The sequence below is a fragment of the Oryctolagus cuniculus genome, chromosome 14, assembly GCF_964237555.1.
Source record: "Oryctolagus cuniculus chromosome 14, mOryCun1.1, whole genome shotgun sequence".
Lineage (NCBI taxonomy): Eukaryota > Metazoa > Chordata > Mammalia > Lagomorpha > Leporidae > Oryctolagus > Oryctolagus cuniculus.
The window spans coordinates 67,080,651-67,107,738 of record NC_091445.1 but is presented as its reverse complement, the minus strand read 5'-3'; the positions used below and the strand labels follow the sequence as shown (position 1 = coordinate 67,107,738).

The 27,088-nt window shown below is 44.0% G+C and overlaps 1 protein-coding gene across 2 annotated transcripts in view; it reads left to right on the top strand.

Annotated features, from left to right (window-relative positions):
• Positions 1 to 279: 279 nt before the first annotated feature.
• Positions 280 to 27,088, top strand: part of OXCT1 (3-oxoacid CoA-transferase 1) — a 171,587-nt gene continuing 144,778 nt past the window's right edge. The window contains exons 1-5 of one of the 2 annotated variants that reach the window (XM_002714003.5): positions 280 to 885; positions 10,555 to 10,663; positions 12,127 to 12,217; positions 21,174 to 21,309; positions 24,255 to 24,404. In XM_002714003.5, the coding sequence (XP_002714049.1) occupies positions 808 to 885; positions 10,555 to 10,663; positions 12,127 to 12,217; positions 21,174 to 21,309; positions 24,255 to 24,404 (564 nt within the window). In that variant the 5' untranslated portion in view covers positions 280 to 807. Of the gene's footprint in view, positions 886 to 10,554; positions 10,664 to 12,126; positions 12,222 to 21,173; positions 21,310 to 24,254; positions 24,405 to 27,088 lie in introns of both variants that reach the window. The other variant, XM_070056679.1, reaches the window with a different exon arrangement.

The following is a 27,088-nucleotide window of genomic DNA, read 5'->3' as shown; positions in this document are numbered from 1 at the left end:
AGGCTGCATAACGGGGCCAGAGCTTTGCATGAATGATCGCACATGAAGTTTATGACAGTGTATTATAATCGTCGTTTGCAGATGAGGCTTAGCTGAGTTAGGTAACTTGCCTAAAATCTGTCAGAGTGACACATGCTTTTATGTTTGCATCTGCGGAATTGTCTCTGGGGCGGCTGCGACTCAGCGCCAGCAAGATGCTTGGATGATGGGTAGATGTCGTAGCGTTGTCCCTCTGCAGACCTGGCTGGTGACACCTCAGCAGATAAGTGGCAGGGTGTCAGAACAAATGCAAGTCACACAGCCACTGCCAGGAGAACACATGCAGCTCACCAACTGGCTACACACTGACCTTGGATAGCACAAGCTCCGCGGGGGACACTCCTGCACCCGCAGGTCCAGAGCTCTAGGCAAAGGCTCATCCCTGACCCAGGGGAAGAAGGGCATCCACGTCCCCTCAAGGCTGAAGAGCTGATCAAGGGGCCACAGTGGCCAGTGCACGCCGACACAGCTCCTTCTAACGCTCTCAGACCCTGGGACTTCCCCGCGACCCCCGCGGGCTGCGCGGAGCCTCCTCTCGGGTTGGCGAGCCGGCTTCTCTAGGCGCCTGCAAGCGAGCCGTGGGCGGTCGGCGCGCAGCTCAGGAGGCCCCAGCGCGTCACCGACGCGCGGTCGAGCCTCCAGCCCGCCCCCAGCGCGCCTTCCCCTCGCTCCTTTTCCGTGACGCCGGGCCGGCCCCGGCAACAGACACTCTCACCCTCACTCGCGCGCTCCTGCCCGCCGCCTCCTCCCGCAGCCCGCCCCCCGAAGATGGCGGCTCTCAAACTCCTCTCCTTCGGGCCACGGCTCTGCGCCTCCGCCCGCGGCTCCGGGCGCGCCTGGGCCAAGGTAAAACGCGGCGAAGAGCAAGGCCACGCGCGGGAAGATCGCGAACGAATGCCGGCTCCGGCCCGGGAACTGGCAGCCTTGGCTTGCTGCGCCCGGCACGGGGATGAGCCGCCGCCCTTTGGGATGGCAGCCTTTTCCTGGTTCTACATCTTTGCCCGACGGGGCCAGAAGCGGCCAGGGGTGGCCAGGGGTGGGAGGACGCCTGCTCGCCTGCGCCCGTGGCACGCGTCTGTGCCGCGCGGGCGGCGTCCGCCTGGGGAAGGGGCTCTGGCGGCTGTAACGGGGCGAAGAAGACGCCAGTTTAATGAATGGGAAAGGGTGAAGGCGGCGTAGGGTAGATCTGCACCCGGAAGGGTGCATCTCGCGGAACCGGCGCCTCTGTGGAGGCCCTGACGCCTGGGCGGGCTGGCCAGGGCTCGGCGCGCGTTCATTGCCAAGGGGGCGGCTGCTGGGCGCGGCGGCGGAGCAATGCCGCTCCCATCCTCTCCTGCCCTATATGGCAGTGCCGCGCCGCGGCGGTGCGAGAGGGAACCCGGACTGGAGCGCTCGCCGGGCGCTTGGTTCGCCCAGCGGGGAAGCCGGCGGGGGGCTGCCCTGGCTCGCGTGCTGTCGACAGGCGTGGACGCCCCTCCTTCCAAGGCCTCTGGGATCCGGGTTAGGGGCTTTACGTGGAGAATCTCGTTCTCTGCTTTCTGCCAAATCTCCACAAAGTGGTATGCCCAGGCATTCTCCGGATTGGAGTGCGTTCTTGGTCCATGTGCTTTGCCCTAGGCACCCTGGCGCCCTATAAGCCCTCGGCGCTGGTGCAGCCCTGGGAGCCCAGTTCTGGTCCAGGAGAGTGGCTTTACCTCGGCCTCCTCAGTAAGCGCGGGAGCCTGTTCCTTAGAAGAGAAAATGAAATATGTTCCTCGGTAGCTTATTAAATTATAGTCCTGGGCTTGGTAGTGTGCGGCGGATCCGGAGAGCCGCCTGCCCGCGTTGCTCCTCTGCGTCCAGTCTCAGAGTTGAGAACACAGAGGGGGCCGGTGTGTTCTAGGGAATAACTCAGAACTGGGTCGTTTTACTCATAAATGCCGCGTAGGAAGCTTTCTGATAATTGCAGGTGGCTTGGGGCGGGGGGGTATAGGAATAAAGTATTCCCAAGAGAGAACTTGACCTTCAGGCAGATTGCTTGGTGCTTAACTAAATCAAACCAGGACACAGAGATACCCTTGAGCCAAGGTCGGTAACAATCCTCCTTTTGGCAGGTGTTGGTTAGCGAAGTGTAATTTACTCACTGCCAGTCTCTCACCTTGAGTGTAATCATTAAACCATTTCCCAAGGCCAGCAGCCCTCTTAGAAGGATGAGCTGGAAATTAGGGGGTTCTGCTGTATGTCATTGGAAGTTCCTATCAGAGTTCAAGCTTTCAGCTCTCGGGTTTGATTACCATAGGTAGTGCTCCTGCTTCTCAGAGCTTGGCGGCAGCTCACACCACTTGGGTCCTTACCCTCACTTGCTGCCTCTGTTTCACTGTAGCATAGATGCTTATCAGTCTCCCTCTGCTTTGGGACAAGTAAACATTTGGCACATTTAATATGTGGGAGAGAGAACACTGTAGGAAACCTTATGTAGTAACCGTGAGCGTTTTTCTGCTAAATGGATCCGACAGCTAAAATGAGATCGTTATTTTTTTGTTGTTGTTAACAATTTATGATAGGCACACTCAGCGCCTCTCCAACTTGAGAATGCATCAGAATGATTGAGGGCTCCATAAAACAAAAGGCTGTGCCTGCCCCTGGAATTTCTAATAGTGTAGACCCTGCGTGGGGCCCCACACTTTTTTGGAGTTGATGTTGCAGGTCTGAGCATCGCACCTGCAGAGCCAGCTGGCATGGATGGGAGTTAGACCATCTGGAGGTATCTTCTTTCCTCCATTATAACTTCAAAGAGGAGTGTTTAGTAAAAGGGGAAAGATTCATATGATCAGAAGAGAAACCAGACTATGGGGAGGAGTGTTTAGCATTACTTTCCATTCACAATAAAAATTAAGTGGAGAAAAAGCTATGAGTTTACCGGCTTTCTTCCTGGAAGCCATGTATCTTTTCCCAAATTTCTCTCCAACCCAGGAAACTCCTGAGCTGCTGTTCTTCTCATATACCTTTCTGGTGAATTCACCTGTGTGTTTCATAGCACTTAAAGCTCTCTCATACCCAAAATGATCCAGCAATAAAGTGACTTTCCCATCTTTATTTTTTCTCATGACAGTTGATAGCACCAAGCGTCTACCCAGTGTGAAAGCTGGAACTCTTGGAACCATCCTCTCCTCTCCTCTTTTCTACATTTTGAATTGATCACCAAGTGTCATATGTGCACCTCTTTCCAAAGTGTCCCCCAGTGCTGCCCATGGCATTCTATCTTGGTATAGCCCCCAATGAACTATTACAATTGTTTTTTAGGTTTTTTTTAATGATTTTTTATTATCCTTGCTAATTTGTAGCTTAATGCTCTTTTTTTTATTTTTTATTTTTTGCCAGGCATAGTTAGACAGTGAGAGAGAGACAGAGAGAAAAGTCTTCCTTCCATTGGTTCACTCCCCTAATGGCTGTTACTGCCGGCACTGTGCCGATCTGAAGCCAGGAGCCGGGTACTTCCTCCCCCGGTCTCCCATGCGGGTGCAGGGACGCAAGCATTTGGGCCATCCTCCGCTGCCCTCCCGGGCCATAGCAGAGAGATGGACTGGAAGAGGAGCAACCGGGACTAGTACCTGGCACCCCAACCAGGACTAGAACCCAGGGTGCCAGCGCCGCAGGCAGAGGATTAGCCAAGTGAGCCATGGCGCCGGCCGCTATCCTTCCTAATTTGTAAGTTTTATCATATCAGGAATTATGCCTGTGGCTTTTTAAAAAAGTTATTATTTTAACTTTTTTCCCTCCATATTTAGCATAGTTGGCACAAAATTGATCTTTTTGACCCAGTGGGTGGAGGAAGGAAAGAATGAGTTCCCTTGCCACTTTCCTGATGCAGGCTTTTCTATGAGTATTGTGATAGCTCTGTTGGAAAAACTGCTCCTTCCTCATTGGAGGACGAAGTTGAAGCTCTGTAGCGTAGTCCTGAAACCCGTTTACAACCTACTGCAGTCTCTCTCTGGCCTGATCTTCATGAACCTCTCTCCATGAGATCGGATCCCACACATCCCTGACTACTGTCTTTTTCTTATCTCTGTGCCTTTTTTCCTGCAGTTCCTCTGTGTAGAATCTCCATCCTTATTAGTATTTTAGCTCATGGTAAACCCCTCAAGCTTTCTAATCTACCGGGCGTCCTTCATCTGTGTTTCTTTAGAGCACTGAGCTCCAGCGTGGGAATAGGGCATGCATATTTCCACAAAAACAAGGCACAACATGGGTGTAGAGAATTACCTAAGGGCAGTAACTACATGAGCTCCTTCACATGTATTCATGTCACAAGTACATAATTGGCAGTGTTTCAATGAGTGTTTTTTTCTGTTTTTGCTTTTATTTTTTTACAAAACTTTTATTTAATAAATATAAATTTCCAAAGTACAGCTTTTGGATTACAGTGGCTTTTTTCCCCTGTAACCTCTCTCCCACCTGTAACCCTCCCATCTCCCGCTCACTCTCCCATCCCATTCACATCAAGATTATTTTCAATTATCTTTATATACAGAAGATCAATTTATATATACTAAGTAAAGATTTCAACAGTTTGCACCCACACAGAAACACAAAGTATAAAGTACTGTTTGAGTACTAGTTACAGCATTAATTCACATTGTACAGCACATTAAGGACAGAGATCCTACATGGGGAGTAAGTGCACAGTGACTCCTGTTGTTGATTTAACAATTGACACTCTTGTTTATGGTGTCAGCAATCCCCCTAGGCTCTTGTCATGAATTGCCAAGGCTATGGAAACATTTTGAGTTCGCCAACTCCTATCTTATTCTGACAGGGTCATAGTCAAAGTGGAAGTTCTCGCCTCACTTCAGAGAAAGGTACCTCCTTCTTTGATGGCCCATTCTTTCCACTGGGATCTCACTCACAGAAATCTTTCATTTAGGTGTGTGTTTGTTTTTTTCTTTTCTTTTCTTTCCTTTTTTTTTTTTTTTTTTTTTTTTTTTGCCAGAGTGTGTTGGCTTTCCATGCCTGAAATACTCTCATGGGCTTTTTAGCCAGATCCGAATGCCTTAAGGGCTGATTCTGAGGCTAGAGTGCTGTTTAAGACATCTGCCATTCTGTGAGTCTGCTGTGTATCCCACTTCCCATGTTGGATCATTCTCTCCTTTTTATCAGTTAGTATTAGCAGACACTGGTCTTGTTTGTGTGATCCCTTTGACTCTTAGACCTATCAGTGTGATCAATTGTGAACTGAAATTGATCACTTGGACTAGTGAGATGGCATAGGTACATGCCACCTTGATGGGATTGAATTGGAATCCCCTGGCACATTTCTAACTCTACCATTTGGGGCAGCCCAATTGAGCATGTGCTGAACTGTACATCTCCTCCTTTGCTTATTCCCACTCTTATATTTAATAGGGATCACTTTTAAGTTAATGTGTCCTGACTGTCGAGGAACAACTTAATACTTTATCCCTTTTAGTATTTTTTTTTGTTCTACTTAATACTATTGGTTGAACTATTTAATTAACACACAATTATTCTTAGGTGTTTAAATTTAACTGAAATTTAACTGAGTGTTTTTTAAAGATTGATTTATTTATTTGAAAGGCAAAGTTGGGGGGAGACAGAGAGATTGTCCATCTGCTGGTGCACTCCCCAAGCGACCTCAATGGCTGCCAATCTGAAGTCAGGAGCTGGGAGCTTCTTCTGGGTCTCCTGAGTGGGTGCAGGAGCCCAAGGATTTGGGCCATCCTCTGCTGCTTTCCCAGGCACATTAGCAGAAAGCTGCATGGGAAGTGGGGCAGTCAGGACATGAACCAGTGCCTGTATGGGATGCTGGCATTGCAGTTGAAGATTTTTACCTGCTAAGCCACAGCGTGAGACCCTCAGTGTTTTTTGCAAGGTAAACATCCCACTTTTGGTAGACATTGGTGTACTGCTGGAGAGCTGAAACTTTTCAACACACATGATCTCTTCTTGGCAATGATACCATATTACTTGCAGGTCAATAAGTATCTATCTCCTAACATGATTCTCTTCACCTCTGTCCATATGACTTCTCCCCACTTCTGTTTATCAGACATTGATACTGAAGTGGTTGGTGTCTGTCTGTTAAGGGCTGACTGGCTGTGCTTTGCTCTACAAATTTGGTCCTCAGTGTGGCAATATTGAAAGATGTTGAAATCTTTTCTAAGTCTTACCTTAGTGAAAGATGATTAGGTCATTGGAAGCCCTGCTCTTGGAAGCAATTACTTTTGTTGCGGGATCTGGGTTAGTTCTTGGGGGTGTGGGTTGTGAGCTTGTCCCCTGGATGGCTCTTATATGATTGCTTCTGCATATTGCTGGTTCTCTTTCTGCTTGCCTCTCATATCATGATATGGTCTTGGAGGCCCTCCCCAGAGGCCAGGCAGGTGGAGCTGCCTAGGGAATGGTTCATGGACTTTCAACCTCCCAAACTGTGAATTAAGTAAACCTCTTTTCTTTATAAAGTATTCAGCCTCAGGTATTTTGTTACAGCAACAGAGCATGGACCAGTACATAACCTTTCTGTGTCATGATTTTTTTAAGTCTAAGGTGACAAAGTAAATATACAATTCTCTATCTTTAAGATATATTTAAAAACATAAAAGCACTGTGCTTTGTGGGTTTTCACTGAAAGATCTCTAAAAATAAGTGCATTGTCAGTACAGCAGTGTTGAATGGCAGAAAAAAGACAAAGTCAGGTGAAAGAAGAAATGATGGACAGAGATTCTGAATTAGGCAAGTATGAGATAAAATTTAAGTTCAACAGTGGAATAAGACTTCGGAGATTAAGAATTTGAAGAGGATAGCAAGGGTGAAGGCATTTCAAAAAGGAGAAATAGGGGCTGGAGTTATGCCACAGTGGATTGAGCTGCTACCTGCTGTGCCAGCATCCCATGTGGGTGCTGGTTCAAATCCTGGCTACTCTTTCTCGTCTTGTGCCATGCTAATGTGCCCTGTAAAGCAGAGGAAGATCACCCAAATCCCTGGAGCCCTGCAACCCATGTGGAACACCCAGAAGAAGTTCCTAGTTGTGGCCATTTGTGGTGTGAACCAGTGGATGGATGAGCTCTTTCTCTCTGTCTCTTCTTCTAACTCTGCCTTTCAAATAAATAAATCTTAAAAGAGAGAGGGGTGGGGGGAGGGAGAGGGAGAGGAAGAGGGAGGGGGAGGGAGGGAGGGAGGGAGGGAGGAAGAGAGAGAGAGAGAGAGAGGAAAAAGTTGTGCCCTGCAAGAACTTTGATTGTTTCAGTCATTATTACTTCCTTTCCCCAACTGTAAGAGCAGAGACTACTAGCAGCATTAAAATTGAATTTGGTAGGTAGGAGAGTGGAAACACAAAATGAAATAGTTTTTGTGAATATAAAGAAAGACCTGGGTGAGAGGGAAATAGTCCCCATGATAGATATCAAAGCTGTGCATTTCATTATTCTTCATTCTTTTATGATATCTTTGCAAACATGAAGGCTATTTATATATTTTGGTAGCAGCTGATGCCTGGGTCTTTTTACATCATTGTGCTAGTATGTAAAATAATTTTTTAAAAACGATTTATTTATCTGAAAGGCAGAGTTACAGAAAGAGAAAGAGAGACAGAGACACAGAAAGAGTGAGAGAGAGAGCTTCCATCTCTGGTTTACTTCCCAGTGGCCTCAATGGCTGGAGCTAGGCTGATTTGAAGCCAGGAGCCAGGAGCTTCTCCTGGTCTCCCATGTAGGTGCAGGGGCCCAAGCTCTTGGGCCATCTTCCACTGCTTTTTTAGATGCATTAGCAGGGAGCTGGATCAGAAATGGAGCAGCCGGGACTGGGATGCCAGAGCCATAGGCGGCAACTTGCCCTCTATACCACAGTGCCAGACTTTGTAAAATAATTTTAAAAGTTTATTTATTTCCATTTTTGTTCAGAATGACAAACAGATAGATTTCCCATTCACTGATTCGCTCTCCAAATGCCTGCAACACTGGGGATTGGGTCAGGCCAGCGCCAGGAACTACAGGTCTTCCATGTGGGTGCCAGGGATCCAAGCACTTGACTTGTCTGCTAACTCTCAGGGAGTGCATTAGCAGGAAGCTAGACTGGAAGCAGAGGTGGGAATAGAACCCTGGCTCCCTAATGTGGGATGCAGGTGTTCCCAGTGACAGCTCACCTGCTATTCCACAGTGCCTGCCCCAGTACTGAAAACATATTCAGGGGCTGGCGCTGTGGCACAGCAGATTAAACCCTTGGCCTGAAGCGCCGGCATCCCATGTGAGTGCCGATTCTAGTCCCAGCTGCTCCTCTTCCAATCCAGCTCTCTGCTATGGCCTGGGATAGCAGTAGAAGTTAGCCCAAGTCCTTGGGCCCCTGCACCCACATGGGAGACCCGGAAGAAGCTCCTGGCTCCTGGCTTCGGATTGGCACAGCTCCGGCCATTGCAGCCATCTGGGGAGTAACCAGTGGATGGAAGACCTCTCTGTCTCTACCTCTCTCTGTGACTTTCTTTTTCAAATAAATAAAATAAATCTTAAAAAAAAGGTATTCCAAAGTAGAGGTCAGTTTAAGAGCACCTGAAAGATCCCCTAGAAATCCAGGTATCTGGCGGAAAAAAGTTGATTTTATCAGACACACTTTTTCCCAGCTGCCTATTACTAGAAAGTGTTGGTGATGCACTGATATTCCCTGCCTCTTTCAGACAGGGAGTATGGGCCAAGAATGTGGGCAGCGAGGAAGCTGGCTGAGAGCAAACCCAGTGGTTCCTCTAAGGTTCTTGGGCCTTGGAGATCCTTGGTGGCAGAGCTGCCCTCAGACATCCTGCTGCTTCTTAGCCCCATTGCTGGCATTCATGCTGCTGGCTTTCCTAGTGCTCTTGACCTGTAAGATGAGTTGGTTGGATTAGGTTTCTGTGTATTTTTCTAGGACATACCCTCAACTTTATTTTTTGAGTCTTCTGTTTGTCATTCTGGGTATCACACTTTTAGTTTCCAGGATTAAATATCTATTTGCGTGTGTTTAAAGCAAGCAGATGAATCCTTGCTACTTGAGAAAAAAGAGGAAAGCTCTTTGTGGCTCATGTCCTTGCTTTTCTTTCTCTGCCTACATTTATTCCCTAGGGTTTGGGCAGTGTGCTTGTTTCTATCAGCCTCTTCACTGACCTTGGCCACGGTCGAAATTTAAGGGGACAGAAGTCATTTATGTTACCTCTTCCTTTGCAACTACTATGACAGGGTTTATGAAAGACATTTTAGAGAAAGCAAAGGGAGGTGGAGCCCCATTATGCCATTATGCCGTTACCTTGTCTGGACTTGGTCAAGGTAATCTGATTGTCAAGGTAATCTGGCAGATTGTCTGAGGCAGAGGGTGTGAACTTTCAGTGGGGCTCATGAAGGTGGCATATAGCAGGATTCAGATGTCATTCTCTCCTGCTCTTTCGAGGTTAATCATACAATAATAATGAAGGACAGGCGAAGTTGAGTAGGATGTTTGATTGCCATGGAATCTGCTTTTGTGCTTTCTCTTGTCTGCATTGTGGATGAAGTATAAAAAGGAAAATAGTTTACAACTGATAGCTCATGGACACTCACTAGGTGATTGGTGAGACCAAAGCATACTCTGTGGAAGGCTAACCATGGCTTATTAACAGACAGTAGTTTGCTGCTTTTAGCTTCGTAGGGAGATACATTGTTTTGTGTACTGTTCTTTACATTTCTCTTTGGGGAGCTCTCTCTAAGATTGGTTTATGGGCCCAACTGTATAGATGCTTGTAGTGTCAATCACACTGCATTTAATTACCTGAAGAGCAGCCAGCAGTCATATCTGAATACTAACTATGTTGGCGTAAATAGTGGGGAACTCAGCACAAAGTAAGATCTCAGTAAATACTTGTTTATTGAGTGGGAGATTAGGTTACTGTCAAAAATTGATGCTCAATTGAGACTGTTACTATGAATTTGAATTTGGGTGGCCAAGAATGACACAATTAGAGTTATCCCTTCTGTAATAGGAAACGTTGATCACAAAGGGAAAATGGTGATAATCTATGGGTGGAGTATGCCCATCCTACTTCTATGAATGAACCAACTGAAGCTCAGCTCTTTTGAAGTTGTGCTAATGCCATAGATACAAAGACGAACATGGTGGTTACCAAAGGCTGGGTCATAGGGTGTTTGGGGAGATGGTGGTCAAAGTAAGGAATAAATTCAAGAGCTCTGTTGTGCATCATGGTGACTGCTGTTACTGACAAGATAATGAATACTTGAAAACTGCTAAGAGTAGATTTTAAATGTTCTCATCATAAAGCAATAATAAGTGGTGATATATATGTTAAATAGCTTGATCTAGGTATTCCACAGTGTATACCTATATCAAAGCATCATATTGTTTACCATAAATATATGCAATTTTTGTCAACACAAAAAAAATCTGAAAAAGGCAACAGTAGTGAAATGATCATTGTGTCTATAGAAACAGAGTAAGTGACTATATATGCAAAGTAAAGCTGTGTCTCCCAAAGACAGTTCACTTAAAAGTAGTTTTTGATGTTTTGGTCAGGGGTCTGCTTGCTACTTTTCCACCAGTAGTCATCGCCAGACAAAATTTTATGCAGATCCAGTAGAAGCTGTAAAAGACATCCCTGATGGTGCAACGATTCTGGTTGGCGGTAAGTAGTAATACGGTTTTCAGTTTTATGGTGATACATGCGTGTTTGTAGGGTAGTAGGGAAAACAGTGACAAAGCTCAAGAGATGATAAGTGTCAATTATTTTATTTAGTTTTCGTTTATTTTATTTTTAGTTATTTGTTAACACACATTTTATTGCAGCATCTTGTTTCTGGGAGTTTAGCAAAGTTTAATACTTAGAATTTATTTTAACTTCTTTTTTTTTTCTGTTTCTCATTCCTATTATTTTGAAAAGCTGAAGCTTCAGAGTGCTGATGTCTTATCATTAGCTTTGAAAAATCTTGAGATCCTTGAGAATCCTGTTTAACTTCAAATAGTTGCATTATCTCATCAGCTTATACCCAGTCATTCCTTTTATTATCTCTTATTTTCTGTGATACAGAGCACATACATATTTATCTGTTGTTAAATACCCACATTCTGTTGCTTCTTTTCATTGGGACTGTCTTTTAGAACTATTGCTTTATACCCGTTAGAGCCGCTATCTGGAGCATGTATTTAGCCTAACAGTGAAGATGGCTGAGTCCCATATCAGCGTACCTGGGTTCGAGTCCCAGCCTGGGCTCCTGACTCCAGCTTGCTGTCAGTACAGGCTCTGGGAGGTGGTGGTGATGTCTCAGATAATTTTGTCCTTTGAGAACTGGGTGGCATTCCTGGATCCTGCCTCCAGCCCTGGTCCAGCCCAGCCCTAGTTATTGTGGGCATTACAGGACTGAACCAGTGGACAGGAACTATTTGTGTCTATATCTTTTGCTCTGTTTCTCTGAAACAAAACAAAATAAAATAAAAGAAATAACAAAAAAATAAAAAATAACCCTAACAAACAAACAACAACTTTCCCCCACTCTCCCAAGCCCCCCCCCCCCAAACCAAAAAACTACACAAAACCACAGCTTGATGCCTGATTCCTATAACAAAATCAAGGCATATTTTTAGGTTCACTCTTTATTTGTCCATTCATTCATTCAACTCATGAATCGATGACTGTCCATTTAAAATCTATTAGTATTTGAGGGATTGTGGAAAATAATAAGAAATGAAGATTATTAGCCCAGGCTTCCAATTCTGCAAAATCTACTTAGTAAATTTTAAAGCAAATATATTTGAAATCAGAATAACTTACAAGGATTGAATTGTAAAGAGAGTCCATATCAGATATGTAGTTAAGTGCAAGGTGTGTAGTGTACAGGCATGTAAATGGATGCGTTTGACTTAGCATTCAAAGACTTGATGGTGCTATCTGGTGCTATGTAAGGCTGCAAAAGATTTGGATCCAGCTATTTGGCCATTTACTGAGTTGTTGAGATAAATATCTATTTTTGCCTCGTAGAGCTAATACTATGCTTTGTGTTTTTTCCTTTCCTACTAAAAAGAATACACATATATTTCCCTGAAAGAGCATTACCTTCTTCACACATTGCTTACCTCTTGGGCTTGTTACAGGTTTTGGGCTATGTGGAATTCCAGAGAATCTTATAGGAGCTTTACTAAAGACTGGAGTCAAAGGATTAACTGCAGTCAGCAATAATGCAGGGTAAGTGTGCATCTTCAATCAACTGCCTTGAAAGAAATGCAGTTCTTGATAATATTTACAAGAGTTTAGCAATCCAGTGAAGAGTTCCCCTGCTTATGAATAATGTGTCCATGCATCCAAAGATAGTGTTCGACAAGGTCAAGAGTGGAGGTTACATTTACTTAAATATTTTTGGTACCATCATTCATAACTACAAGTAGATTTGCTTTATCTCATATAAAGTTATAAATTCAGACCTTTTATGTTAATCTGACATGCTTTTATTTTTCTGTTTAAAATTATTGTTAAAGTTAGAATGTATCTTTTGAAATTGAATCTTGCATTTTTAAAATTCAAAAATGTTCCTTTGTTATTATAGATCATTATTTATAATGCAAGATGGACATCAACTTGAAAGCTGTTTCTTATTTTTGGTTATGCCATTACTTGAGATGATGTATAACGGAATACCATTAGTCATTAACATGTTGCTGCCCCTGATGGAAGGCAGAGGTTATACATTCAGCACTTAAGACAACAGGTTTGCATATCAAAATGGTCAGCAATGAGCCATTCTTTTAATAATGGCATCCACCTTAATGTACATTTAGCTACACTGGAAAAATGGTTTGTGTACAAAATGCTATATCTGCTGTCTTTAAACAATGAAAAACTTTAAAGACCTTAAGAATTAAAAAAAATAGGCTGGCATTGTGGTGCAGTGGGTTAGTTAAATTGCCACCTGTAACGCCGGCGTCCCATGTGAAAGCTGGTTCAAGTAGCTGCTACACTATTTCCAATCCAGTTCCCTGCTAATGCACTTGGGAAACCAGGGGAAGATGATGTAAGTGCTTTGGCCCCTGCCACCCATGTGGGAGACCTGGCTGGAATTCCAGGCTCTGGCTTCAGCCTAGCTTAACCCTGGCCGTTTTGGCCATTTGGGGAGTGAACCAGCAGATGGAAGAGTTCTTTCTCTTGCTCGCTCCTCTTTCTCTCTTATTCTCTCTCTGTAACTGTGTGCCTTTCTGTGGTGGAATGAGAAGGCCATGCCAATATAGTCACTGGCAACAGAAACTGCCTGGCAACAGGCTGTGATTGGCTGGTTTTGGAAACCACATGACAACAGAGCCTGCCTGGAAACAGGCTGTGATTGGATAGCTTCGGAAATCACATAGCAACAGAGCTTGACTGGCAACAGGCTGTGATTGGATGGCTTCAGAAACTGCCTGGCAACAGGGTGTGATTGGTTAGGGCATAGATTGCCCCTTGACTGGATTGGCTGCCTTGGTTATATAAGCTACTGTAGCAACTGAAATAAATGAGTCTGCAGGCTGCTCGCCTCTGGCCTCCTTTCAGCTGGCTCCCGGGGTCTGTGTGGTGACTCCGCGCCTCTTGCTCCTACCATGCTCCTCCTCTCAGAACGAATCCACAGCAACATCTTTCAAGTAAAATAGATCTTTTAAAAAAATGAATTAAGAAACACAAAACCAAATTGGCAGTTAAGCTTATTACTATAAATGCAACTTGGAGTAAATAATGTAGATTAATTGGGAAACAAAACTCATACCACATTTGAGCTCACTTTTCCTTTTTGGATTTGTTGGTATTATTTCCATCTGGAAGCCTTTCTTTCCTCTTCCCTGCCTATCCACATCCTTCCCATCTTTCAGGATTCACTTAAGTTACTCATCCTTAAAGTAGCCTTATTCATTATAGAACTTCTGTCATCGTCATTGATCTTGTCCGTTTCTGAATTCCTTTAGAGACTTTTTTTTGTTTAATTTTTTTTTTTTTTTTTTTTTGGACAGGCAGAGTTAGACAAAGAGAGAGAAAGACAGAGAGAAAGGTCTTGCTTCCACTGGTTCACCCCCCCCAAATAGCCGCTATGGTCAGCGTGCTGCGCCCATCCGAAGCCAGGAGCCAGGTGCTTTTCCTGGTCTCCCATGCGGGTGCAGGGCCCAAACTCTTGGGCCATCCTCCACTGCCTTCCCAGGCCACAGCAGAGAGCTGGACTGGAAGAGGAACAACTGGGACAGAATCCAGCGCCCCAACCAGGACTAGAACCTGGTGTGCTGGTGCCGCAGGCAGAGGATTAGCCTACTGAGCCACGGTGATGGCCCCTTTAGAGACTTTTAACCTTTCATTGTATCCTGAATTGTATTCATTTTCTTTGATACATATTACATATCAGTGCCATTACTTATAGTGGTTTCATATTTCCTATCATGCTTAGCCTGTGTTCTGAGTCAGTATGTTGGAGTTGGATGGGATTGTAAAGATCATTCGTTCCAGTTTCCCATTTATCAAAGGAAATTCGTCTTTATAAATAGAGAAGTATCTTGTTCATGATTATGTGATATTTCTTAAGCACATTTCATGCCCTTAGCTCTGACTGTTTATTTGTTGTAAGTACGTTTTTAAAAAGATTTATTTATTTGAAATAAATAGAGACACAACACATATAGAGACAGACCTTCCATTCGCTGTTCACACCTCAGATGGCTGCAATGGCCAGGGCTATGCTAGGCTGAAGCCAAGAGCTCCATTTGGGTCTTCCACATGAGTGGTAGGGGCCCAAACACTTGGGTCATCCTCTTTTGCTTTTTGGCCATCAGCTGGGGCGAGACTGAAAATGGAACAGCTTGGGCATGAATTGGTGCCTGGATGGGATGCCAGCATCACAAACATTGCCTTTACCTGCTATGCTATCATGCTGGCCCCACTTTTAAAAAAAAAAAAAAGATTTATTTTATTTATTTGAAAGGGAGAGACAGAGAGATCTTCCATTCGCTGGTTCACTCCCCAAATGGCTGCAATGGCTGGGGCTGGACCAGGCTGAAGCCAGGAGCCAAAAACTCCATCTGAGTCTCCCACATAGGTGGCAGGGGCCCAAGCAAATGGGCTGTCCTCTTCTGCTTTCCCAGGCACATTAGCGGGAAGCTGGATAGGAAGCAGAGCAGCCAGGACTTGAAAGAGATGCTGGTGTCACAGGTGGTGGCTCACTCTCCTGAGCCACATGCCGGTTCCTATAAGTACTTTGATTATCAGTACTTTGTTGAGTTTTTCAGATAGCTCTATGCTTTCCAAGAATGTTGCAGAGCAATATACAGTCATTTTTCTTAACAACAGGGTGCATTCTGAGAAATGCATCATTAGGCAATTTTCTTGTTGTGTGAACACTGAAGAGTGCAGTTACACAAACTAAAGTGGGTTTGACATTTAATGATGTAGCCTTATGGGACCACCAAGGGATATGTGATCTATTGCGGCATGGCTGTTCTTGATGCAGAGTAAGTGCCGATAACCGACTTCACTGAACACAGAGAAGGCATTTGCAAACCCCTCGCTGGCAGCTGATTCTCTAAAATAGGAAAGGTTAAATTTTAGAACTCGGTGACAGTGAGGGGCTTGTTTTGTCCATTGAAGTTAGATAAATGAGAACCAATGACATGGTTTGAATTGTTGGGGCAATGGAGAAAACTTGGAGTTAAAGATGATAACTATTTTCTCTCCCATAAAGGGCTGTTTTTATGGAAAGATCTGCTTAAATTGGAAGTCTTTCCAAGGTGCAGGGTTTCTGATGATCAGTTTTTGTTTGTTTTCTTGGTAAGAGCTGTTATGTTGTACTGCTTATCTTGGTATAAAATATGGACTATTAACCATAATGAGATAAACCCTCCTTTGGGATCAACTGAATTAATACTTTGAGACGGGTTCATTAGGAAGGTAGGAAAAATTAAGAATATGCCTTGCATTGCTTTATGAGGGACTTTGACAAGTTATAATCCAATATGAACCAAAGTTTCACAATAAACTATGTGTCAACCTATTAAAGTAGCAGCCACCAGAACAAAAAGTATGTTATGTTAGTCAGTCATTTCCTTGTGACAGGTTACTTTATACTACACTTCTGGAAAGGCTGGGATGTAGTCGACTCCAGGAGGAGCCCCACTTCTGTCTAGAAGGCTAATAAATCCTGTATGATAAAACACATGTACCTGCACCTGTGGCTAATCCTATCATAATAGTCAAGTATAGGAGTTTTCTGAGGACCCAATGAGTAGCCTGTTACTCTAAATAAAATGACTGGTTCTGCACCAGTGACCTTGAATTTGGAGATAAAGGCAAGTGGCCCCTTTGCCTTTTTTTTTCCCCCTTTTTCTGTTGTGGCAACTGCAGCTCTGAAGGACTCAGTGGACAAAAGCTGTTTTGGCTGATTATGAATATTTCCCAAGGTTTGGTTATTTTATTTGAGAAGCTGAACTACTTCCTGGGATGTGTACTTGCATTTATGTGCTCAGCTAATGAAAGATTTTATTTGTCCCAATAACTGTCATAAATTAATCTTATATTCAAATACAGTCTTGTCTTTTCTTTGATTCTGTTGATATTATTGGAATAAAAATAAATTGTGTTATTGAGATTTAAGTCTGTCTAAAATGAAAAGTAGGGTGATCAGGATGGGCTTGTTGAAGTGGCATTTGGGCAGAGATCTGAAGGAAGTGAGGGGTTAACTGTGTAGGTATCTGGGGGGGGGGAGTTTCTCAGACAGGGAAAGGCCAGTGCAAAGGCCCTGAGGCAGAATCCGCCTGGTATATCTGAGACTCTCACAGTAAGAAGGCCAGCAGAGGCAGAGAAGTGAGCGAACAGCAGAATGGAAGGCATAAGGTTGGAGACATGAGAAGGCAACTGATCCCAAGAGGCCTTAGAGGCTGCTCTACCCTGGCTTTTACTATAAATAAATGCACTTCCCTGCAGGGGTTGGAACAGTGCAGTGACACAGTCTAATTTATATCTGACGAGGCTCACTTTGGCTGCCATGCCGTGAGTAGAGTGTACAGACACGAGCAGAAGCAGGGACGTAACTGCAGTGTCCAGGCAAGAGATGGGTGCCGGGCGCAGAGGAAGGAATGGAGAGTGGCCAGATCTGAAGGGATTTTCAAGGTAGACTCGGGATTCCTGTAAATCGGATATGGAATGTGGGAGAGAGAAGTTAAAGATCACTCTGCTAGCTTTGTGCTGAGCATCTGCAAGCATGGGGCTGACAGCAGGGGAAATGGGGAAGGCAGCAAGAAGAGATGCATCCGGAGAAGCAGAATTGTTGACCTGAAGGACTGGGGAATGCGCCTGGTGTTAGGAGTAGATTCAAGCTTGCGCGTAGCACCAGGCGCCTGGGAGAATTAGTTATGTAAAGAATCTGTAGTGGTTTGGAGACCCCTTGTGGACGAGCTTATTCTTAACCTGCAGGGAATTCTCCCTGAATCTCAGACATACATCCCTGAGAATACTTTTGTTGTTTAGGCTCTAGTGTTTTTATTTTATTTTTAACCCTTGAGAATAAATCGCACAACCATTTCTTTTATACCCATGATAGGTGAGGAAGGTTATACGACTCAGTATTTGGAGGCCAGGCTACAAAAATGTTTAGTAGGAGGTTGACAGTTCCTGTGACCTGGACCACTAACCTGGGTACCTGGTGTCGGGACTCCCTTGGGGAGTTGTGAGGCTTGCAACGCGAGACAGCTGAGCATTGGGAAGGAGTTGGTTGGTTGAGCTGGAAGGGGCCCTGGTGGGCCTGAGTAGCATGCAGATGAGGAGTGGAGTGAAGCGGGGGGGGGGGGGGGGCAGGCAGTTGTTAGGAGAAATGTCAGTGTCCATCGCCCAAGTGGCCAGCCTTCTTTCCAGGTCAAACAAGGGGACATCCTGTGTGACCTTTCTTCCACTGCCCCCTGCCGCCTCTCCCATTGTGTTCCGCTGCCAACTTTGAGGGCGGGTCTGCACCTACATCAGGATGGGCAGTGCATCTCAGGAATGAATTCTTTCCTCCAAGTGTCCCTGCTGGGTCCTTTCTTCTTCATTCCCCTTGCCTCTGCCTGAGTTGTGACACTCGTCATTGCCTGTGGGGACCACTTCACCCCCCTTAACTGGTCTCTCTGCCTCTGTTTTCTGAACGCTGTTGCTCTTCTGCTTACCATGTTCGGTCACAGCATCTCCATCTGTGCCTCTCACATCAAGCTCTGCCTGCCTCCCACCTCCCCTGCTGTGCCTCTGCCTTTGGTCTCCATCCCTGTCACACTCAGCACAGGGCATCCCGAGCGTGTTGGCAGGGCCTCCCCGCTGCCTCTTGCTCTCAGCACCTCTACCCTGCGCTGAACCGTCACAGTGTGTTATTGTTGTGTCTATTTAACTGTTGCTTTCTGTAAGGTGTTCCACTTCTGTTTGGCTTTTTTGGCTTTCTTTCCTCTCTCCAGCAGTTGGATTCTCAGTCTGCAATGTTGTCATCACTCTTCATGCAGACTTTCCTTAGCAGGCCTCTCGCTCTGCTATTGTTATAGATTTATCTGTTTATTTCCTTGGCAAGCACAGAGCTTTCTGGACAGCGGCCAGAACCAAACCTTAATTATGGCAGCTGCCCCAGAACCTGATATGCCAGGCCTGGAGTTGAGTGAGGGGCTGTGGAGAATGAGCTGGCTGGGTGACTCAAGCCCCAGTAGGGCTTGCGAGGAACCCTCAGAGCACTGAGGGGTTAAGAGGGAAGGGCTTCTGCCTCCAGGAAGTGCTCCAACCTTTATCACTATATCTCTCTCTTAAAAAACTATTGAAACACAGAAAGGTGAATGTATCATGCATATACAATTTGATGGGTTTTTACAATCTTCACACACATGTGACCAACACCCTGATAAAGAAACAGAGCAGGGCCAGGTGCCTAGAAAGCCGCCCTCACTCTGCTTCCGTCACTCACTACCAAGGTTAACCATTAACCCCACTTCTGATCTCATTTACTGATTTTGAACTTCATATAAAAGGAATCATTCAGTATGTATTCTTGTGTCCAGCTTCTTTTGCTCAACATCTTGCCTGTGAGATTCATGCATTCTTGCCAGTGGTTGTAGATATTCATTCTTGTTGCTGAATTAAATTGTATCTATGAACTATAAGAAATCTGTTTTCTTTTAATAAAATGTAAATCATTAAAAAATCATTGTGTGGCTACACCACAATTTATGTATCCTGTTGATAGACATTTGGAAGCTCCAATTTGGCCATAACGAAATGTGTTGCTATAAATATTCTTGTATATGTCTTTTGGTGAACATGAGCTTGCATTGCTCTTGGTTATAGACAAAAGAGAGCAATTGATGACTCATAAAATATTCCTGTGCTCAGCATTAGAAGCTGATAATCCCTGGTTTGAAAATACCAAATCTGAAATACTTCAAGATCTGAAAATTTTTGACTACTGACATCACACCACAAGTAGAAAATTCCACACCAGATAGCATATGAAGGGTCACAGCCAAAATACAGGTGCACTAAAAGTATTGTATAAAATTATGTTCAGGCTTCTTGTATAGGTGTATGACAAGCATAAATGAATTTCGTGTTTAGGCTTGGATATTATCCCTGAAATGTCTCATTACATGTATGAAAATTTTCTAAACTGAAAAAATCTGAAATCTGAAACACTCTGGTCCTAAGCTTTTTGTATAAGGGATATTCAACCTGTAATATGTACTGCTGATGGTTTTCCAAAGGCTTTGTATTGATTTTCATTCTCCTCTGTATGTATGAAAGTTCCAGTTGTTCCACATCCTTGCCGACACTTAGCATTTTCTTTATTTTTATTTAAATATTTTGTTTGTAGTGGTGTCATCATGGTTTTCACCATTACACATATTTTACTTGGAAAGTTTTTTAGCTTAAGATCAAGTATCCTTTGCTAGGAATATTTTCTTTCAACATGGCGAAAGAATTTTTGAAACTGGTGAGTACAAGACAAGAATAAGGTGACTGAAAATGGAAAAGTACTCAATTTAATTATTAATCTTTGTTAATTCATTGACTTTGCTTGAAATTTCATGTATATTTTACTTTCAATAAGATAATGGAAATAAGGAAGGCACAAATCTGGAGACCTTCAACTTAGAGAAGAAACAAAATCGAATGACACCACATGCACCGTTTCTTTCTTTCTTTTTTTATTTTTAGGATTTATTTGAAAGTCAGAGTTACACAGAGAGAAGGAGAGGCAGAGGGAGAGAGAGAGAGAGAGGTCTTCCGTTCATGGTTCATTCCCCAGCTGGCTGCAACGGCCAGAGCTGTGCTGATCCAAAGCCAGACATAGCAGAGAGCTGGATCAGAAAGTGGAGCAGCTGGGACTCGAACCGGCACCCAAATGGGATGCTGGCACTGCAGGAGGCAGCTTTATCTCTGCACCACAGCACTGGCCCCCTGTTTCTAAGAATAAATTGTGTTCCAACTTTAAAATAATAAGGACATTAAACAATAGTATATGCAATTTAACAGACCCAGAATTCTTCTTGCTACCTATAATCTTGTCATTGGTTTAATTTGCTGATATTTTATTATTATGAATGTTCAAGTATGTAAATCTTGAGCAAAGTATGCTATAAGAAAAATGTTCATTGGTATCTTTCATTTGAGTTTATATTTCATTGAGTATGCTAACCCTTTCTATTTTAAATATAGAATGCTCCTCTCTTCTTTTTAGAAGAGAATAAACTTTTCCATCCAAATGTTCCTTTAGGGTCAGTATTTTTCCCCTGCATTTATGTATTTCACCAAAACATGGGACAAGAACCACTTCATCTCTGTTTATCTCTAACCCAAAAGCACTTTACAGTAATGGAAAAGACAGCAAAGTATGGTGTTGAATTGTAGGGTTGAAGTGGCCTTGAATATTGCCTATGTCCATTTCTTCCAAAGATCTGGGGAAAAATTACATAAGCTTTTTAGCTTTAGTTTTCTCAAGTGTAAACAAGGTAAAAAAAAATAGCCACCTTGGAGGATTCCTTGAGTGTCGAGGGACGGAGAATGTGGATTAAATGCCTGGCGGAAAGAATGTTTCTTTTCTTCTAAATCAATAAATTTCAGCCTTTAAAAAAAATAATAAGTGACAACAATGTTCTTTGAGATGTTTATTTGATTGTAAGCCACCTTTATTTCCTTCTAGGGTAGACAACTTTGGCTTGGGCCTTTTACTTCGATCCAAGCAGATAAAACGCATGGTCTCTTCGTATGTGGGAGAAAATGCAGAATTCGAGCGACAGTTCCTATCTGGTGAATTAGAAGTAGAGCTGACACCGCAGGTGAGACAATTTCTCTCTTTTTCTATTAGAATACTAACTTATTTAAAAATGCACTTACTTCTGTCAATAAATTTCTTTTTGTGAGAGAGGTAAGGAACAGGGGAGGCTGATTTACCAAAACAAGGACTTTTGTTTAAATCCCATATTTATTCATATAAATATTCATATTTTCTGCTGCTGTGCACAGGTACAGGAGAGTATTTGTAGTGAAAATGCAGGCTGCAAGGTCAAGTTTGAAGTTTGGCACTGTAGTGTGTGTTATGCCAAAAGCATGCAGAAGGGCCAGTGAAATGTTCCAGGCTTGTTCTGTAGGTCCACTTCTGTGAGTCCTAGGATTTGAAATTTGCGAATGATCTGGTTTTGCTGAGCTATATTAGGAGAAGCCCCTGGCACAGAAAAGGTGTGCATCTGAGAGTGTGTGCTGGGATCAGAGCCCACCCAGCTTTCCCAGATACTGGCAGCAGGACCCAGGCTGTTCTACAATCAGCTGAGCAGTTTTCTCCACTGATTTGCTGCCTCATCTCCAAACTGATTGAGGAGTTTGTCGCAGAGGAAGGCAAACATTTTGGAGCCAAGTAAACCAAGGGTCTACAAGTCATCTGTGTCTTCCTTCTGGTTTGACGTGGTCTGCCTCATCTCTAAAACAGCCCACCACTCTGAAAATAGTAACATCATCATCTTTACCAAGTCCATAATAAAGTAACAGAGTGGATTACCAATATCCTTCTTAGTAATGAAATTAGGAATTTGCCTGTCTAGAGAGAGCGTGCGTGGGGGACTGTTCTTTCTAACTGGGGCTTCACAGTGTTGCTGTCACATCTGGTTATGCTATAGCACTCTCCCTATGCTTATAGCACTGCACTGTGTCTGGCATTTATTCCATATGCATTTCAGGGCTTATCAACAGAAATTATTCCTCACAGTTCCGGAGACTGGGAAGTCCAAGAGCAAGGTGCCAGCCAAGCCAGTTCCTGGTGCAGGCTCCCTTCCTGGCATGCAGCTGACTCACCTCTTGCTTTGTCCCCACCTGGCTGGGGTGGGGGAAGGGAGGGAGCAAGTGGGTGAGCAAGTTCTCTGATGCTGCTTTTTACAAGAACACTAATCCTGCATTAGGACCCACCTTAATTATCTTATCAGAGGCCCTGTCTCCAAATAGGTTGCGGGGTTAGGGCTGCTTGGGGGGAGGCAGTTCAGTCCATAGCATATGCTTTTGCTTTTTCACATTGTAGGTTGAAATATGCTATCCTTTGGCTTGAAAAAAAAATCTCCTATTTCTTTGGCATTACCCTTTATTTTGTCATAGGGCATATATGAGCAGTCTTATAGAACGTTCATGGAGTGTTTGTATTATGAAAAAAACAGTGTATGGATTTCAAAGTTTTTTGCAGCAAAATCAACTTACCTTTTAATTCTATTTTCCATGAACTTTTTGAATCCCCCTTGTACATGGAAGAGCAACTTCTGTCTATACACACATACACACATATTCTTCATATATATATATATTCTTAATTCATATATATGTGTGGGTGTGTGTGTGTGTATGTTTATACACACACTTCCTTTAAGCTTCCGTCCGTGGCTTGTGGTATGTGGGTGAACATTGGCTCTGGCAGCTTGTTTTGTACTCTGAGAGCCAGGAAGAGAAGAGTTGATAAAATGCTAGGGATTAGGACTCCTTTGGAGGTAGCAGGGGAGCTTGACGGTGCCTGCACAGGGCCTGTCCGCAGAAATACTCTATTTCAAGGCCTTGCCAAGGCAGCCAGAGAAAAGGAGTAAAGTATTCAGGGAAGGAAGACATAAACATATTTTCAGGTAGGGGGCAGTATTGCGGTGGGTTCAGTGATTTACTTTTTGGGACTATTATTTAAAATACTCAGAATACCAAGTTGAGTCGTCTCTGTCAGATGGAATCGTCGCCTAGTAATCTGGAAGGCTGGCCGTCTCCCTCCTCAGAGTATCTCATCTACCTGAATGACTCCTGTCTGAAGCTCCAGCTGTTAGTCCCGTCTTTGACCTGTAAAGTTAATGACCCCAGTGAAAGTGCGAAATAGTTTCCAGGTTGGGATAGTGGGAATACACTGTCCTTAGGACCCAATTCACTTCTTATTTCTGATAAGCCAGTGAGTTATCTCAGTAAAATGTATGTATTAAACCTCAACAGTAGGTTCCAGTGTTAGGGAGGGTGTCAGGAAGTATCCAGGGCCAGAGTTGACTCCCTAGAGGGGAGGCAGGGAGGTAGGGACTCCAGTCTGAAATCACTGGGACCTGGGCTGGAGGTGGGAGAGTGTTCATTCATGGGTGAGAGAATGAGGAAAAAAGGATGCAAAGGACTTCACCTGCAGCGGTTTCTACTCAGAAACAAAGCTTGAAATACTCTTTGCTTTTAGAAAGCAGCTCAGTTCTTTGCTATACTCTTTGCTTAACTTTAGATTTTTCCTTACTTTAGTAGATCAAATTTATTTTAAACAGTTTTATGAATATTTTAACACTCTACATTACTAATGATAAGTTTTAAGCATGCCCATACATAGCACATAGTAAAACGAAATCCAGGTATATTTTAAGCGTGTACATAGCTAAAGTTACATAATTCAGATTTGAAATTTGATTTAAAAATATTGTAAGTCGACATATATAGAATCTGGTACCAAGAGACCAGTGTCTGGAAACTGGGAGGACATCTAGACAAACAAGCAGTTTCATTTTGGATGTGGATTAAGAGTGGAGCAGCTGTTGCCTAGTGGGACAATGACATTTTTAAAAATAGATCCTCCAGTACAGACCTGTTGGTGAAACACATGGTTCTTACAGTCATGCCAGGAGCTTTTCACCTTGCCAGCCTCAGCGGATCAAAACCACGTCCATGAGTGCTTCTGTGCCCACACACAGATAGGTGCATAATGAATGTTTTTTAATGGGATGTTTGTTTCTCCCTCTCATAGGGCACACTTGCAGAGAGGATTCGAGCAGGAGGGGCTGGAGTTCCTGCGTTTTATACCAGCACTGGCTATGGGACCCTGGTCCAAGAAGGAGGATCACCCATCAAATACAACAAAGATGGCAGCATCGCCATTGCCAGCAAGCCAAGAGAGGTAAGGAGCACTATTGTGTCTGGGATTCTGGGAGGACTCACTGGGTGATTGTGCGAGAACAAGCTCATTCATTTTCATCAATATTTCAGTTAAACCTGGGCATCTGCTAGTCATTAAAATCACATAGGAAGCTAGAGTAAGAAAGTAGAAGCGAAGCTGTGATCTGTGCTTATGAACTCATCAAGCTTAGTTATCTAATCTGATCTTCTGGCAGGTTTTAAGAAATTTATGAATATTATTAACTGTTGATTATACTTGTGGAAAAATAGGAGAGTTGTATTACATGCATGGTATTGAACTCTCAAGCCCTTCCTCATTTGACTGAAGGAAGAAAAGAGCAAAGGAAATCATGTTTATCTGAAATCCTGAAAAGCTGGGGACAATTATATTATGGAGTAATAAAGTTCATATGATTGCCTTTGTATTTTGTAACTTGGACACACTTTCTGGAGTTTTTGACTAAATAGTCTTGTTAAAGTGCTAGGTAGAATGGGTGCCTTAATAATAGGCCATTTCAGTCATAAACTTGAGAACAGAATTCTGCATATAGAGATTTAAGATACTGGGACTTGAGTAATTTCAACAATTACACAGGACAGTGTTTGATTACTGTCTTCTTGCAGTCTTACCATTCTCCCTGTCTGAATGGCTTAAGAAAGTTAACACAGGTTGCAGAAATGTGGAGCGTATCTCTAGGGAGGTAAGCTAGATAAACCAAGGGACCTCTTCCCCTCTTTCTGCAAGGAGGGAAGCTGGCTCTGAGGGATGGTGAGGGATTGGTACCACGCCCCTTGCTGCTTGTACTTGGTCTCCAGCTGTGTCCTCCATCTGCAGCTTTGCCTGTCAGCTGAAAGTGACCTATATTGTTTCAATGCTTTTCTAGTTATTTATTTTTTAAAGTAATATAAGAAGAACACATTTCACGTAGTTCATGAAATTCATAGATACAATTCTAAGAATATAATGATACTTCCCTTCTTCCTCTCCTTTTCTCTTTTTTAATTTTGGTGATAAAATATGTCTTTTTTTTTTTGACAGGCAGAGTGGACAGGGAGAGATAGAGAGAGACAGAGAGAAAGGTCTTCCTTTGCCGTTGGTTCACCCTCAAATGGCCACCGCGGCCGCGCTGATCCGAAGGCAGGAGCCAGGTGCTTCTCCTGGTCTCCCATGGGGTGCAGGACCCAAGCACTTGGGCCATCCTCCACTGCACTCCCTGGCCACAGCAGAGAGCTGGCCTGGGAGAGGGGCAACCAGGACAGAATCCAGTGCCCTGACTGGGACTAGAACCCGGTGTGCCGGCGCTGCAAGGTGGAGGATTAGTCTATTGAGCCGCGGCGCTGGCTGATAAAATATTTCTAATTTACTTTATAATCATAGGCTTAATGTTCCACCAAATAAAGAGTTCAACAAGTCAAAAGTAGAAAGTCCATGTTCAGTAGGAATATAGATGAGGACTATATGCAATAATCAAATCCCAAATGTCAGTTTTACTCATATACATTAATGTATATATAATGTTTTTTACTCTATATTAGCTGTGACAAATCCGAGAAAACGTGATATTTGTCTTTTTGGATCTCATTTATTTCACTAAGCATAATGGTCTCCAGATGAATCCATTTTGTTGCAAAAGACAGATTTCATTATTTTAATGGCTAAGTAGTAGTTCATCACATATACACTACATTTTGTTTATCCAGTCATCAGTTGATGGACATAGGGGTTGACTCTTTCAAAGCTTTTATTAACATATTTGTCATATTGGCAGTGGCTTTACCTACCACACCACAGTAGGTTATGCTTTAGTCAGGAGGAGGAGGAAGTAGGTCCTGTGGTAGCTACTGACTTGCCCTGTTTGTGGACCAGCATGGCAGCCGGACTGAAGCACAGTATGAAAGCAGACAGTGATGGGACTGCTGAGTGAGGAGAGGCAGCAACCAGAGCTGCACAGATTGCTGGTTTCCCTGTGATCAGGGAGAGCCCAATGGGGAGTTTTGAGTAGTGGTGGGAGAGTCATGTGATCTGTCACATTTCAAAGATCACTGTGGCTGTTGGGTGATGAATCGTGTTTTCTGTTGTTTGTAGGGTGCTGCGAGCAGAGGCAGTGAGAGAGGTTAGGAGTGGGAGTGGCAGGTGGCTTAGACTAAGGTGGTAGCAGTGGAGTTTGTGAGAAGCCGCTGGAGTTGGGATGAATGTTGATGGCAGAGACAGAAGTTTGCTGAGGGGCTGGACATGGGGTGTGAGAGGAGTCAGGATGTGTTTATGCAATGGGCCAGGCTTGGGGTTACTGCAGGGCCATGTCTGGGATGAGATTCAGGCAACACGTCCAGTGGACTCCAAGAGGGGGTGCCCAGGAGGACCTAGCTCCAGGCACAGCACAGATCTGGGTGGGGAGCCCTGGGTACATGGTCCTTGAGTGGTGAGGCCCATGGGACTAGATGCCAGGCAGGGCCTGAGAAGCAAGTCAGCGAAGGGCAATGAGAGTGGCCAGGGAGGTGGTGGTGCAAGTGGGTGGGCAGGGAGAGTCCTTGTGAGGAGGTGTCGTTGAGTAGAGACCTAAATTAGGTGGTAGGGGAGCCTTCTGGAAGGCTGGGAAGAGGAGAAGGAGCAGCAAGGAAAAATAAGACTGAATGACTACTAAGACAACTTCCCTGGGGGGATCTGGTGATTTGAAAGAAAAGGGA